This window comes from Piliocolobus tephrosceles, chromosome 18 (assembly GCF_002776525.5).
Source record: "Piliocolobus tephrosceles isolate RC106 chromosome 18, ASM277652v3, whole genome shotgun sequence".
Classification (NCBI taxonomy): domain Eukaryota; kingdom Metazoa; phylum Chordata; class Mammalia; order Primates; family Cercopithecidae; genus Piliocolobus; species Piliocolobus tephrosceles.
In genome coordinates, this window is record NC_045451.1 from 66,729,194 (window position 1) to 66,745,828 (window position 16,635).

Below are 16,635 nucleotides of genomic sequence, written 5' to 3' on the forward strand. Positions count from 1 at the left end.
AAAGATTGTGAATGATAGATTTTTTAAAATATCCTAGGGCTGTTGGAAGTGAGAGAAATTTATTTTTTCTTTTTGCAAGAGTTATCTAAAATTACAGGCTTTCAAAGACTCTAGTCTCAGAAGTCCTAAGCTCCCTTAGGATTCATTCTAATGATCTAATTTCCAGCATCACGGTGTGTACTTATGATTGTGATGTACAAATGGTCCTTGGGGGGAACTCTTTCTAATAACCTGGAAGTTTGTATTTCTTGAAGCCCTGTTGATAATTTTTTCCTTTGTCCCTGACTCAAATCACATTCCAGGGGGATCAGGAAAAGAGGAGCAGAGTCAGAGGCTAAGGCTGTGCCCAAGAGCAGCAAGGTCTTCAAGCCACCTGTGCCATTTCCAGGTGCTGCTTGGCCCCTGACAGTGGTGGGGGTCCTCCTGGCAGAGTGAACAATCTCAACTCTCATGTTGCAAACCTTCCTGCAGAACATCAGGAGAGGGGGAAGGGAGCTGGGTGGAGGAAGTTGGATGTAGCTGGTCCAAGGCAGTTGGGGCCCCTTGACGGCACCCCAGGGGCTCCTCCAAACATGAGTCACACCTAGAAGAGTGGGCCCTGCGGGGTCCTTGAAGGCTGTGTCAGGCTTGATGCAAACTTAAGGGGTTTGTTCCAGGAGATTCCTGGAAGTTTGGTCTTCTGTCGACTTAAAGGAATGGATTGTTGTTCTTGTTTTCCTCACGCCTATTTAATGGCTGCTGTCAGGTGTCAGCGCCTTATATGTGCTGCTTACACTCACATCCATGCAGACATCTCCAAAACAAAATGTTAAAAAGCCCTGGAGAAGGTATTATTTTCTTATTTATAGAGAGGTTACACCTATTTAGGAGGCTGCAGGTCTGGGATTTGCATTGAGTTGGGTAGGCTCACTTTGTTCATTGATACAACAAATCACTTACTGTGTGCCAAGTAAGTGCTAGATCCTATGCTAGGTGCTGAGAATAAACGATGGGCATGCCAGACCCAGTCTTTGTCCCTGCAGATCTTCTAGGCTAAGGATGAGGGACAAGTAATGACAATAGTGAACAGCAATGCAACAGGGAGGCGCAGCCTGCTGTGGGGCTCTTAAGTGAGTCAGGAACCCAAGAGTGATGGAGTCCAGAAAGACTACTGAGAAGTGGGAAGAGGTGGGGTGAGATGGCCTCAGGCAGAGGACCCACGAATACAAAGTGGAGCCTGGGAGCAGGATGAGTTTGGAGAAATAAAGCAGCTCAGTGCAAATCCAGCCTGGATGTGAACAGGAACAGAGGATGCCCAAAAGGTGGGCACCGGCTGGGGTGTGGTGTCTGCAATGTGCCAGGGCCTGCCTGGGCCAGCTCTCCAGTGCTGACTGCACATCTCCTAACTCCAGTGATTTTGTGTTGGTATAAGATGAATTCTACCACAGAAAGGACAAAAAAGGCAGGCGATTTGAGTTTCCAGGCTGACTTGAGCAACTGCTCTGATGATGGCGTCGTTCACTTGGTGAGGAGTATTAGAATGGAGGGATCAAAGCTCCCTGTTGACCTCAAGGATGAGGTGCTTGAGTGACAATGTGGGGGTGTCTGGCAGGCAGCTAGATACCTGGATCAACCCCTTTCTGTCTGATCACACTGTCTCCTAGGAGCACAATAGTTCAACTCCATTTGACTTAGTACCACCCAACCTGTCCGAGGCCCTTCTGTTGAAATGACATGTGTTAGATATACGAACAGCATATCTCAGGTCTTCCATGGAACCTATACAATAGGCAATTTTGAGGATCTTACTCATTTTAAAAACTCCCATTTGATCTCTCAAATTATGCTTTCCTTGGGAAATACATCCCAAGAAAGATAGCACTCTTGGGATGACTTCCTTGCTAGCTAATGTGGGCAGAGTTACCTTTGTTCTTCCATGGCTAACAAAAAAACAGACTCCATGCTGTGGCATGGGCACAGGTCATAACAACATATGCATTAAGGTAGTGAGGTATAAATTTTGTTTTCTCTGTTTATTATCATTTAAAATATATTAAAATTTTAACATGGCAGAAGCAGGAATTTTAATTGCACATGGCAGTCTACAGAAAGCAAAACAACAAACAAAACTCCACAGAAACAAAATTTACATCAACCAATAATATATTAAAATTTCATTTAGGTAAGGATCTAAAGAAATGTTATATATGCACACATCTTAGAGTTTATTTTCTTCAGTGAAAAAAAAAAATGTAAAGCTTGAGAAATTCTCCAAGCAGAATCAACTTTCTTAAACCTTAACATTCTTAATGAAGCAAGTGGACATAGAACCTCTTTTTAGAGTCTATTCCCTCTTTTTCTCCACCCACAAATGGTGGCTCTCCACTTCTGGGAGAGCATTTATAGCTGTTCCTACCTGTAAAAGTACTAACAAGTGTCAGAAAAGAGGTACTTGTCTTTCAAAACTGTGGGACTGATTCCACACAATTTAAGCCTCAGACACAATCACTTACAAAAAACAAAGCCTGACAACAAATCGGAATGTTTCAAACAAAGAATAGGTACCACGCTCCCTACTTTAGAGATCTTCCCTTTTAACAGTGTGTCACCGTTTGTAAAGATGCACACAGCCCCAGATGTAATATAACACAGCTCCTTATGACAGGGGTTCTGGCAGACCGCAGTGGAAATCAGTCAATCCTGAAATGCCCTTCAGAGTGGGAGCAGGGAGGAGTTCTGTGCAGGTGAGGGTCTGGCCCACCAGCCACACCAGTGTTAAGACAGGGTCCCCTGAGGCCCCGCTGATGGTGGAGGGTCCTCAGAAGGGTCTCTCCAGCTTTTGGAAGTGCCCACCTCGCGGTCCTCTTGTTAATCCTGGTCACACTCCTTTGTGGAGGCTCCAGGAAACCTTGGGAGCACAACCAAGAAATGGATAATGGAACAAAAAGGAAAATTAATGAATCATGAAAACATGTGCTTATTATTATTATTTTTTAGAGATTCACACTTTCCTGAGTAAAGTACACAAAAATCTCACGTGAAGTCTTTTGAAAGCACCAGGCCTCTAGGTCTTAGACTAGCTGTGCTCCATGGCAGATCTGAGCCAAGCTTGATGTTGTTCTGGTAAAATCATTAACAATGTATTCATGAACACTGCTTTTCTTTTTTTTTTTTTGAGACGGAGTCTCGCTCTGTCGCACAGGCTGGAGTGCAGTGGCCGGATCTCAGCTCACTGCAAGCTCCGCCTCCCGGGTTCACGCCATTCTCCTGCCTCAGCCTCCCGGGTAGCTGGGACTACAGGCGCCGCCACCTTGCCCGGCTAGTGTTTTTTTTTTTGTAGTTTTTAGTAGAGACGGGGTTTCACCGTGTTAGCCAGGATGGTCTCGATCTCCTGACCTCGTGATCCGCCCGTCTCGGCCTCCCAAAGTGCTGGGATTACAGGCTTGAGCCACCGCGCCTGGCCGAACACTGCTTTTCTAATATTTTACCACTTGAGAGTATTATGCTTGTAAATGGAAAATCGTTTCTTTTCTGGTGACTGAGAAGAATAAAGGTGGATGTGTGGGCTTCTTTGGTCTGTCTTGCAAACACATTAGAGCTGAACGGATCCCACCAAAGATAACAATGTTCATAAACCAAACCCACAGATGGGCCTAAGCCTCTGAATCATTGGCACTGGGCCAGTCATCAAAATCCTCTAAACATATAAACAAATCACAGACACTTTAAAAAGTCCAGATTCAATGTGGATATGGCCATTGGACATTCACATCAAGTTTATGTGCTCCACTTTTATTGCTGAAAGAGCGCAGGTCCTGGTGCCAGAGGAAGTTCAGGTAGCGCAATCATCCCTTGACTTCTTGGCCTGAGACAGCATCTTCTTCAGGGAGGTCCTGGGAATTCCTGAACATCAGGATAGAGTTGTAAATCTTTAGTGCTGGGCCCAGTTTGATCTTCATCACTTTGACAATGTCTGTCTGTGTCAGAAGCAGGAAGGCTTTGCCATCGATCTGCTGCAAATACATAAATAGACACAAAAATGTTTTGTCACAGAAGCCTGTTTACTCACTAGTAACACTTAGGTTCTGAGTGTGACGCGGAACCCGTCATAGCCTCCGTGTTGAGCTCACCAGTGAGAGAGAATGACAGTAGCTCTCACTTGGCTTAGTTACAACCATTGCTCCACTTCAGTCCTTTCTTCTAGAAATTTGAAGTTAAATTTAAAAGGAGCTCACTGTGTTAAATACGAACTCAATATACATGATCTGTTCCTAGGCTAAGTTTCTATTGTTGTGTTTTTAAAAGGTTGGCTTGAATTTGTATCAAGAGCCTTAAAACCAAGTAAATCCCCAGGAATTTTTCCCAAGAGAATAATGTGCAATGTGTATACTCTAGTATTATTTATAATACTGAAATCTTGAAAGCAACCCAGTGTTCCCAATAATAGCAGAAATAAGTAATACTATAGTCACAGTGGGCTACTATGCAGTCACCCAAAATCAAGTCTCTATGAAACATTTAATGATTTAGGATTTTTTTTTTGTAGATCAGTAAACAACAGAACATGGTATATGATAGAGAAAAAATTCAGTTTTACTTTGTACAATTAAATATGCATGGCTGGATGTATACATATGCATATTTAAAATATTTGAAGTCTTTATACCAAATGTTAACAGAAATTATCTTTGGATGGTAGAATAGTGGTTAGTTTTTATTTAATCCTTTCAACTTTCCTGTATTTAAATTTTTTAAAGAATACATACCAGTATAAGCAAAAATACATATAAAATAAATGTTTTATTTATTAAACCCTGAAAGTATATTTCAAAACTTGCACAGAATGATTTTTGGCTCAAGATGAATAAGATCTGGGGCTCTGATATATGGCATGGGTGGTAACGGAAAGAGTTAATTTGACTTTGGTAATCATCACACATTGTATATGTATATCAAAATCATCACATTATAGACCTTGAATATATTCAATCTTGTTTTGACAATTAAATATTTTTAAATTAAAAAGATATTACAGCATGAACTGTAATAGCTTCCCCGAGACTCACAGGATGGCAGTGGCCACTGTGTAGGTTGCTTTCCCCAGCTTCTGGATGGCCCAGTGACCTAAGCACGACATCTGAGACTGCTGCAGCATCGCTGATTGACGCAGCCTACCTCAGATGATTCCTAGCTCCAGAACCAAGAAGGCAGGAATGGGAGGGTTTTCTATGGAAATACTCTTCCACGAACTTAGCTCTGTGGTTCTAAACCTTTTCAAATTTAATAATACAAACCCAAGCCAGTTGTGGTGGCTCATGCCTGTAATCCCAGCACTTTGGAGGCCAAGGTGGGCAGATCAATTGAGGTCACAAGTTTGAGAGCAGTCTGGCCAACGTGGTGAGACGCCCCTATCTCTACTGAAAATAAAAAAATTAGCCAGGCGTGGTGGCATGTGCCTGTAGTCCCAGCTACTCAGGCAGGAGAATTGCTTGAACTCGGGAGGCAGAGGTTGCAGTGAGACAAGATTGTCCCACTGCATTCCAGCCTGGGCAACAGATCAAGACTCCACTTCAGAAAAAAAAGGAAGAAGAAGAAAGAATGAAGAAGAAGAATGAAGAAGAAGAGAAAGAAAGAAGAAGAGGAAGAGGAGGAGGAGGAGGAGGGGGAGGAGGAAGGAAGGAAGGAAGGAAGAAGAGGAGGAGGAAGAGGAAGACGAAGAAGAAGGAGAGGGGGAGGGGAAGGGGGGGAGGAGAAGGAGAAGAAGAATCCTGTAGTGTCAATGTCTCACCGATAGAATTACCCTGGGACCCGAGGGGTAGGGTTTTAAAGTTTTAACATTTAAAAAATGTTTTAAAACCTTTCTGTGCATTTATGATCTATTGTCTGATAAGGACTCATCCATCTAGAGGAGGAAGCACTTTTCCCGCGGAAAAGGCATTTTCCCCAAGGCAGAGGAGAATGAGCCTCCATCCATACCCTGACCGGGCTCAGGTCCAGCATTTTCAGGCAAAAATCGCTGTCCAAATATAAGGTCCTAAGAATAAGGTCATGATGGTGATGATAACAGCTAACATTTATGGAGCTCTAATAATCTATTATACGGGTTTGATCCTCCTGATAACCCTGTAATATAGGAGAGGAAACCTGGAATTGCAAGCTTAATGACTTGCCCAAGCTCACACAGCTTCTAAGGGGCAAAGTTGGGATTTCTGGCAGGGCTTGTTGGAGCCCAGAGGAGACCCTCTGCTGCATACTGCTGCCTTTATTAAGCCCCTACTTTGGGACAAGAACAGGGCTCGGTGCTTCAAACATGATCATCCTAATCTTTAAGGGCCCCTCTAGTAAATCGGTGTTTCAGAGAGGAGGGATAAAAGGGGTTCAGCAATCTGCCTGAAGTGACAGTTCTGGTCAGTGAGTGCCAAATATAAGCAAGTCAGCCTGCAAAGAGCCACTCCCTCTTCCCCTACGTGGACAGACTTGAGGACAAGGCGGGCCTTGGGCATCACGACCTGCAGAGTGGACTGTATGTGTGAGCGTGGCCAACTATGCCCAAGCCATGCTGAGCTCAGGCAGAGCCAGGCGAACCCACATGTAGCAGCTACCCAGACTGAGACCATCTGACCTTGATGCTGAGTTCCTCTTCTGTGCTTGGAGGGGTCCAGAACCCAAAACTCAGTGAGCACTTCCCTTAACCTGTGCATGCTGTGAACCTGAGAGAGGGAGAGGTGTGTACTGCCTTTCAGTTTCTACGAGGGTGGTTTTCTTGGAGAGTTCTAGAGCAACAATGGAGGCTCTGAGCTCTCAGATGGATAGGAGCTGGAATCTGACTCTGCCCTTTTCTTGCTCTGCCTAACCTTCCTGGGCCTGAGCTTCTTCATCGGTAAGCTGCCATTGTACAGTTGTCACGAGGATCAAAGGACAATGGTTGTAAAATGCTTAGCACCGCGCCTGGCATGTGGCAAGCCCCTGATACACCATCAGTGGGATTAGTATGTGCATCATTCTGTAGCTGGTCTAGTCTCTTCCACGGCTCCTATAGCTACGGATACTAATTCCAGGAAATACGCGAAGCAGTTCAGTATGTTCCCAACCAAGACGGGGCAGAATATGGAAACCCCGTAGAAGGATTTGGGGCTTCTCTGGAAGCAAATGCAGGGCAGGGATAGATAGGAGGGTCCCATGCTGACTTTGGAGTAAACAAATCTCCTCTCTTTCCCAGGTGCAATCCCAAAGGAGGATTCCTGCCTTCCCCCAAATGGCTTCAAGCCACCAATGGAGAGGCCTCATGACACCGATAGGTAATAATTAATTTTCTTGTTCATTTACTCTTTCAGCAAACAGTATATGTACTGAGCATGCTGTATGCACCAAGCACCACGGCATTCTGCAGCAAAACCTAGCAAAATAGGACTGAAGGCAGAGACTGACCCTGCTTAGTCTCACACTGCAGAATTGGGCTCTATTCCTGCTGGATCTCCTTTCTCTTGCTGCCCCAAATTGTACTTATTTACACTTAAGTAAATGATCACAAAACACTTCTGGGTCTAGAAGTATATATATGCATTTCTTACCTCTTTCTTAAAGCACTTGGCATGTTCTTCACAGCCCAGAAGAGACTGTACAAACTCAGCCACCTATAGTGCAAGATGAAAAGCCTAATTTAATACGTGCACCTGAAATAATTTTGGGGTTGTAGTAATCCAACATTTAAGTAAAATATACTTAAAGTCTCTCAAACACCTGGGAATTAAATAGTAACTATCAAGTTGCATTAGCATTTGTCAACTGAGAAATTAGACCAGCCCCCAGTATTTTTTCTGTCCTCTTATTACTGGGCTGACCTGCACAGGGTTATGGTTATAGTGATGACAGTAACAGCCTCCATATGTGAAGCTCTGGCATTCTGCAAGCTTCTGTATCTGATTCTCCTGACTCCCCTGTGGGGTCAGTGAGGGCGAGGCCAGTGGACTCGTGCAGCAGTTATCACAGCAACAGGCAGGAGTGAGGACCTGCCCACTTGCCTTTAAAAGGCAGACCCAAAGGCAAGGCCTTCTCCTACTCATCTCTGTGGCCCAGTTCCTCACCTGGAGCCTGGTGAACCACAGGCGATCAGAGAATCTGTGTGGAGCTGAATTCCCACATAAATGACGAAGCTGAAGCCCGAAGAGGTTCAGTATTGACCCAGGGCCACATACGGTTGGTAAGTAGCAGAGACATTTTGGAATTCAGGGTTGCTATCTCTAGGCCCTACGTTTTGGAGAATCAGTCTCTTCATTTCAACTTCCCACCCTCACCATGCCCCCGAATATCCTTTTAACAAGAGAGAGCTCAAAGATCTGGCTATCAGCTCTGGAAGCCACCGAGTGTTCCCAGTAGATACCTTTGGGAAGCTGATTGAACAAACATGATAAAGGGTAGACTCCCAGCATCAGAAATGACAACTGGGTGGTCTGCACTACTGCCTAACTCCAGTCCTGTCACAGCAGGGGCTGAAAGGCAGGCTGGAGTGCAACAGTAAATGTAATCTCGGGAGGTGATACTTCTAGGGGAACTGTCTTGTTTGTTTTGTTTTTTTTGGCTCTCCACTTCCTATGTCAACCGAATTGTGGGTGCTGGCCCTTCTCCTCTGCCTGGTTTCATGGGGAAGGTTCTCGAGGCTGGAGAGTGCAGTGTGTCAACACGTCCCACCCTCAGAGAGCTCTGTGAGCACAGGCTCCCTCCCAGCCTCTCCAGGAGAAGTTGGCGGACGCTGCCCCTGATGGTGCAGGAGATAGCACCAGGTGTTTGCTGATCCCAGGTGACAGAGCAGTAAGGGCCAACTCCCACAGGGCGTACCCTAGGGCTGGACACCTGTGCCCCTCCTGAGCTCTGTCCCCTGTGGTCTCACAGCTATATTTAGTCAGTGCAAATGTGAAGAGTTCAGAATATCTTCTTTTTAGGGGTGATCTGCATGTCCAAGTCTGCTTTACTCACCCCTGGCGCTGAAAATATATTTTTGAGTCGTTTTACAATCTTCATATAAAGTTTGGAGTGATAAGGATTTAAAAAAAAAAAAAAAGTTCCACACCAGCCATACTGCTGTCATGCAAGTTCACCTCCAAGCCCCCGGAGCATCTGTGCTAGTGAGTACCTCTGCTGGCCCGGGCTCTCAGTATTATGAGCGAATTCACCTGAGAACCTGACACTGGCAATTCAGGCAGAGGAAGCCAAGTCTGTTTGCTGGGCTAATATAGTTTTCTTGTTCTAGGTGAGAAGGAAGCATGTAGCGCACGTGCTCAGTATTTGCTGGGAGCTAATGAAAGCTGTGGAATGCCACTGGCCAAGCTGCAGAGACAGGGCAACTGGGGCAGGTGATGGCAGTGGCAGTGCTGTTGGTGGCAGGTGGCTGGGTCCCAGGACATGGAGAGTGGCCTGGCTCCGTCATTCCCCAGACCACTCTGCTGGTCATATATATATATATACTCGAACCCTGCCTGTGTGTGAGGCCTCATGCTGGCTGCTAGAAGAGCTGCCCTGGGAGCTTGTTGTGCTTGAATGTTCAATGAGTTGATTTGATTAGTGGTGGGAGGATTGAGGGGAACAGGGAGGACATGAAAGCTTCTCACTCACTACAACGTGTGGTCAAATGTGCTAACACCCTTGAGAAAGGTAGGAAGGCTATGGGTGTTATGAAGGGACTCCACAAATCTTAGGTGGGACTTCAGGAAGGACGTCAGGAAGAAGGGGGACCGTGAGAGGGTTACTGTTGGATGCACAGTGTTTCCACCGTGGCGATTTGGGGTGGATGGGCGGGGGAAGAATTCTAGGCATAGAGTATCCCAGGAGCAAAGCGCAAAGCAGGACAGCACAGGGCCCAAGGGCGGGTGTGAGGAGCTGGAGGAGTGCGGTTTGACTGAGCTGAGGAGTAGACAGGGAGTGGCGGGAAGCGGGGAGGGCCGCGTGGTTCCAGGTGTGGGTCTGTACTTCCTCCACAGCAGCAGGGAGCCCTGAGCCCTGGCACTCCACCCTGGCGGGACACTGGAATCCTCGGCAGAGCTTTCACGCTGACTGTAGCCCAGGCCTCATGCCACACAGATGATAAATTAATGGAGTTGGATTGGGTCCAAGCACTGGGTAGATATTTTTAGAGCTTCCCAGTTGGTTCCAGTGTGCACTGAGGGCCGAGAACCACAGCGCTGCAGGAAGCTAGAGGAATGGTCCAGCAGGGTGTGGACGGACTCGTGCTGAGCCTCAGGGCTAGGCATGGCAGGAATCAAAGATGAGCACAGGAGAATGCTGTAAAGCCACGTTCCTCCACCTCAATACTGACACCTCGGGCCAGGTAACTTTTTGCTGTGAGGGCTGGCCTGGGTGTTGTGGGATGTTTAACGGCATCCCTGCCCTTTACTCACAAGGTGCCAGTAGCGAAGCCCCCTTCCCAGTTCTAACAACCAAAAATATGCCCAGATGTTGCCGAATGCCCCTGGGGGCAACATTGCCGCAGTTCTTCTGCGGGGCTCACTTTTTTACAGGAAGGAGGGCTGAGTGTCGTAGGAAGAAATAATAGAGAAGAGGGACCAGTAACTGGCTAGGGAACCACGTTTTGTCAGATGTCAATCACTCACTGCAGTGGGAAAGGCACGTCAGCACAGGGACGGCGGTTTCCCCACTGCTAGGGGAAAGGAGTGGTTGGTTAGAAACATGGTCTCTTTTCCGTACTTGTTCAAAGGACCGCTCACAGCAGAAGTGTTGCAAGTTGCTTTGACGGTTTGCCTATGTTAAACTGTCCTTTTCTGGGCAAACAAAAAAAAGACCACAGTCTTCCTTCTCAGTATCATTGGCCAAGAAATCATTGTCAATGTATGAAAGGTAAATTGGATTTTTTTAAAGGAAATAAATAACGTGTTAAACCAAAGCATCAACAGAGCAGAAGCGGCCCTGCCCCGAGGTGGCCTCTGCCTGGCCTGCAAGCAGCACCTGCCACCTCCACCTCATCGTCCACCCGGCCACCCTCTTACCCTCCTCAGCTTCACACTCCTCCGAAAGGCTCTGCCATTTTGGAAAGAGATTCCCATTCGATTCAGTTTATCTTTCCTTTTTCCAAAATAAGGAACAAGTTCCATGAACTCTATTAAGCAGACTTCTCTGGCCAAGAATTTTAAAATATGCAAAGGCCTTGATTCAGTACTAATAGTCGGTAATTACTCCCCTACAAATAAATTGTATTTTGAGCTTTCATAGAAAGTTTTGCTACAGATTTTCTCAATGAAAGCGGAGAGTTTTAGCACAGAATAGAGTAATATCAAGAAGTTTCCCTCTCATTCTCCCATGAAAAGAGAGACATTTTTTCTTCACGTTTGTGGAAAATGTGGACAGCTGTCCAGAGGCGCATGACCTCTGCAAAAGACGGAATGACCATCCACTTGCCCTGCACCCATAGAAGTCATAGCAGTGGGGGTCACCTGCTTTTTCAAAGGGGGTGATCACACTGTTGGAGCCCAGTGGGTGGCCTGGGCCTTGGCTTTGGCTCTGGGCAGCGCCTGGTGGTGTGGGGGGCTGCCATGCGGGTGTCTCCCCTTGGTCTTGACTCTGGAAGTGCCCCCCACAGTGCTGTGACCGCTGACACACCAGCACTTCCCACATTCTCAGGCACACAGTGTCCTACAGCTAAAATCCCTGCTTTGTTTTGGAAGGACACTGAGAAAGTTAATTCTAAGTATGAGACAGCAGTTTGGGGAAACTGGGAGGGATGCCACTGCCCAGGCTCTGAGAGGAGCCCATCCCGCCAGCCGACCTCACTTCCCCCACGACCTACTTTCCCTGGCATCGTCGCTGGAGCTCAGCAGGCCTCGTGTTCTTCCGTGGGGCTGCTGCTGCTTTAAATCTTTCCAAATGCTGGTGTCGTCTATCTCGCTGAGCCTGTAGATATGTGCCTGACTATACTGGCTAATCGTCCACTGGGGACCATGTTTCCAATCTGGGTCTTATTTTTTAACCGCAGAGTTTATTTGCCCCTTTTTTTTAAGGGCTCAATTGTATAAGGCTGCTCTGCTTGGTTAGCAGTACCCTGAATTTTTCAAAAACACCCCTTCCTGTGTAAAGGCTGCTTTTAAAGTGATTGCCATCTTTTAAAGTTAATGAACATTTAGGGAGCACTTGGTTGAGGCTAGAGCAATTTATATGTGGTGCTTTAAGAAGTATTTTTTAATAAGAGAAATAAAAGTACCCATACGTGCACCAGGCTTACCTGAGTCATACCTAGGGTGGTAAATGAGCACACCACATATCATGCCCTGCCTGCCTCCGTGTGCCTAGACATATATACCTGGCAGAATCAGGGAACAGACTACATAAAACCCACCTGCCTATTCATTCATGAACTCATTTACTCACTCGAACATTTGTCAAACCCTCTTCTGTGCAAGATGCTTTGCAATAAGATAGCAAAAGATTAAAAGATATAAAAATATATGAAACTATACTAGTCCCTACTCATAAAAGCTTATGCTCTTGTACAGGGTATTTTCGTGACCCAGAATAAGACATATACTTTACATCTCCATAACTTACCACGTGCACACACCCACACACATCCCTCACCAAAGTTTAGCAAAGCAACAACCCTTATTACCTATGATGTGCTCTCATTTTGTCTGGTCTTTCGTCTTATAACCAGTAAGTTGACTTCACAGCCTACCTGCGCTTTGAAAAACACTGCTCTTGGAGAGACAGCCATAGTAACAAAGGAGTTAAGAGGCGGCTCACAGCTCTGTGGAGTGTTACAAAAAGGCCCTGCGCTGGCCTCTCTTCACAGGTGGCAGTAGCAGAGCAGAGGTCTTCCTCCCGGGCCAGAAAGGCAGACAAAGAGGCTGTGCTTTCACTTCACCTTCTGCCGCAGACACCCCGTGTTAACTTCCTGAGGGATGCCCAGTTCATTCCAACACACCCCGTCCCTGGCTGCGGAGGCTCCTCTCTGAAACGCCCAGTGCTGACCAAGCACAAAAGCACCCCTAGGCCCCCAACCAGTCCAGCTCAGCCCTGAACTGCCTTTCACATCATTGCTGCCCTGCTCATCATTTTTACTGTGCCTTCTCTAAGCAGCCCTACACTCTGCTGTGGGTAGCTACTCACTGGGGGCCCCTGAGTGGCTCCCTTATTTTCAAAGACACAAATACAGCAATCATAAAGCCCCCATTTTCAACCCATCAGAGATTATTCCTGAGGACCTATGTTGGTACTGGGCAATGTGCTGTAGTGTGTGAGGACTTGGAAAGAAATTCAGGATGTGGTCCTTGTCCTCAGGGCATCTAGCTGGGGAGACAGCAAGACTAAGTTATGCTCAACAGTAGGGAATCATGAAAATGGTTTTTCCCGGAATGAATCCCTCACGAAAGTCAGGGTTATGGAAGCAGCAGGAGCAGGAGCATTGTATGCGAGGCACTTAGCCTTTCCCATGGCTGATATTTTAAATCTAGAAAAGTTCTAAGGCCTCTCCCAGCAGCAAGGGCTGAGATTCCACCTGCACCCACAACAGAGAACTAAGGACCAGGGCTCTCATCTTCCTAACAGCTTCTCTTTCTCTGGGCTTCCTTCTGAGATCTTCCCTGTCCTAATGACACTTTCGCCTAGACCAGCTGCTTCCTTTGAATCACCTCCCAATCTCGTGATTTTGCTTCCGTTAAGTGCCATACTTGAAATCTGTCCAGTCAGAGCTCCCTCCCATTTCCTAGTCACTGCTAATGTCCCGAACAGTGGTGTCTGTTCTTATTGCATAAAGGCAACCCTGAGAAGTTAATAAAATCTCTGGCCCTTATCCATTAAAAATACATACACTGTACACAATTCTTCCAAATTCTTTGCGGCACAACTCCACGAACCCAGCCTCAAACCCTGACCAGCTCTGACACCTGTCCTGCTGCACCACATGCTCTGGCTTCATCTTCCCCTGACACCTGGCGTCCAGGGACTCTCTGGAAGTCAGTGCCCCTTTGTAGCCCCTCTTCCCTCTTTCTAACTGGGCCCCTGCTGACCCATCCTCACCCTAACTCTGGACACTCACACCCTTGGGAAATGCCCCTTGGTACCCTCTGCCTGCAGCCTTTAAGGGCACCCATCTTGAGTTTATGTCCACTAGGAAGTCTCTATATCCACCACTGTGATTCACAGGGACTGCTAACCGTGAGCCACATGTCCAATAATGAAGTCACCATGTTATCCTCCTGCTCCCAAACTGGACTCTGTCCCCAAATTTCACTTCTAATAGCACACTCTTTCCCCATCCTTTCAGATGAGCTCTTTGGGCCTTTCAGCTCTCACATATTATTACCCCAATTAAGTACTAAACTGTTTAGCGCCGAGACTATAAATGGAATCGCATTTGGTGCATCTCACTTTTTCTTCTTCTATGTCTAATCTACCTCCCTGTGCTACTGCTTGTGCCTTTGAAATGTCTATTGAATCCGGGTTCTTTGGTTGGCAGCGCCCCACCTAGGCCCTGATGGTTCCACTTCCTGGGTGTCTCCTTCTCCTCCGCCCTTCTCACCTTACTCTCTACAGATCTCTGCAATTCTCATCTTCCTGAAACACCATCTTCACAAAGTGACTTTCCGCATAAGAACCCAGAATGATCTGTCCAGCAGACTGTGGGCTGTGCACACCCTCTGCCCGGCCCCTGAGGCCTTCCACACCAGGCCCGTCTCCCGGTCCTGGGTCCCTTTCCTCTGTGCCTGAGGCCACAGTGAGCATGGTGGGCAGGAATTCAGCTCATGGCCTGGTTCTGACTGTGTGGCCTGATGTAAGTCACTTCATCTCTGGGTATCTCAACTTCCCCATGAATAAAATGGGAAAGTGAGTATCTGCCTTACTGTCATTATATTCATATAGCTGGTTTATCATGATTCATGACTGCACAAGGCGTGGTGCATGTCTGCCATCACTAAGTCTGTGAAACTCACTTCCATGCAACCTCCTCTGTTTCCCCGTCAACTGAAACGGCTTCCCTTCTTTTTTTCTGATTAGATACATTCCACTTTTGTTTCAAAAGGTAGTCCACAATTGATTTCCTTGTCATTCAACATTCATTCAACAAACATTTACTGGGTGTCTACTAAGTTCCGGGTGTAGTGAGGGGTTCTCAAGATGTCATGCCAAGTGAGTGCGGGGTCAGGCCAGAGTGTGGATGCCCTGCCAGAGGTGACCTCTGGCTCAGACCGAGATCCACAGGAGGTGGAAGAGAGCATGGAGCCCCAGACTGCTGCTGGCAGTGGTCTGAGTGGGGAAGGCAGGACTGTGTGAGTATGAGAACAGGCTGGGGCAGCAGGACTCCTGGGGCAGGAGGGGAGGGCAAGAATGGCAGGGCAGGCAAGGGCGGAAGGGAGGACTTCACAGAGTGTGAAGGGTGCCAGGGGGAGCCAGGGATGGTTGTAAGCTGGGCAGAGACATGCCCAGAATTCTGCCTTCTCCACCACATTCCTCACAATCAGAACTCTGTCACTCTGCACACGCAGGTGGGAGTGGAACTGAGGCTGGGATCCGGTGCTGCTCTCCCCAGGGCATCCTTCTGTGCAGGGCAGCGACGATGCCAGGGGCCACGAGCCCAGCAACAAAGAGGGCAGAGGAGACACTCAGTCTTACTTTAAAAAGGTGGCACTTCAAATTAATGGCTCCAATTTATGGGTGGGCGTTGGCCCGCCTGTTCCTTGGCCCAAGGCTGGGAAGGTGGGCTTAAACCAAGATTAAGTTGACTGCAGTAAGTGCTCCAGGAACATTGTGTGTCTAATTGAATTGCGCCTGTAGCTCTAATCTTGCCCTCAGAGTGACCCAGGGTTTTCCTTCTTTTAAAACACAATGTAAGGCCTGACTAGTGAAAACAGTATCTTTATCAAAAGGAATTACAGGTAAGTGGTACATTCCTTAAATAATACCACTTTAGGCCGGGCGCGGTGGCTCAAGCCTGTAATCCCAGCACTTTGGGAGGCCGAGATGGGTGGATCACAAGGTCAGGAGATCGAGACCATCCTGGTTAACATGGTGAAACCCCGTCTCTACTAAAAAATACAAAAAACTAGCCAGGCGAGCTGGTGGGCGCCTGTAGTCCCAGCCACTCGGGAGGCTGAGGCAGGAGAATGGCGTGAACCCGGGAGGCAGAGCTTGCAGTGAGCTGAGATCCGGCCACTGCACTCCAGCCTGGGCGACACAGCAAGACTCCGTCTCAAAAAAAAAAAAAAAAAAATAGCAAAGCACAATAGCAAAGTCTTGGAATCAACCCAAATGTCCATCAATGACAGACTGGATTAAGAAAATGTGGCACATATACACCATGGAATATTATGCAGTCATAAAAAAGGATGAGTTTGCGTCCTTTGTAGGGACATGGATGTAGCTGGAAACCATCATTCTTAGCAAACTATCACAAGAACAGAAAACCAAACACCACATGTTCTCACTCATAGGTGGGAACTGAACAATGAGATCACTTGGACTCGGGAAGGGGAACATCACACATCGGGGCCTATCATGGGGGGGAGGGGGAAGGGATTGCATTGGGAGTTATACCTGATATAAATGACGAATTGATGGGTGCTGACGAGTTGATGGGTGCAGCACACCGACATGGCACAAGTATACATATGTAACAAACCTGCACGTTATGCACATGTACCCTAGAACTTAAAGTAT

At 47.1% G+C, this 16,635-nt stretch overlaps 1 protein-coding gene across 1 annotated transcript in view; it reads right to left on the reverse strand.

Moving 5' to 3' along the window:
• Positions 1-1,986: 1,986 nt before the first annotated feature.
• Positions 1,987-16,635, reverse strand: part of L3MBTL4 (L3MBTL histone methyl-lysine binding protein 4) — a 417,980-nt gene continuing 403,331 nt past the window's right edge. Inside the window, exons 19-21 of the mRNA XM_023228495.2 lie at positions 7,551-7,613; positions 3,449-3,992; positions 1,987-3,132 (exon numbers count right to left, since the gene is read on the reverse strand). Coding sequence (XP_023084263.1) covers positions 3,825-3,992; positions 7,551-7,613 — 231 coding nt within the window. The 3' untranslated portion in view covers positions 1,987-3,132; positions 3,449-3,824. The remainder of the gene's footprint in view (positions 3,133-3,448; positions 3,993-7,550; positions 7,614-16,635) is intronic.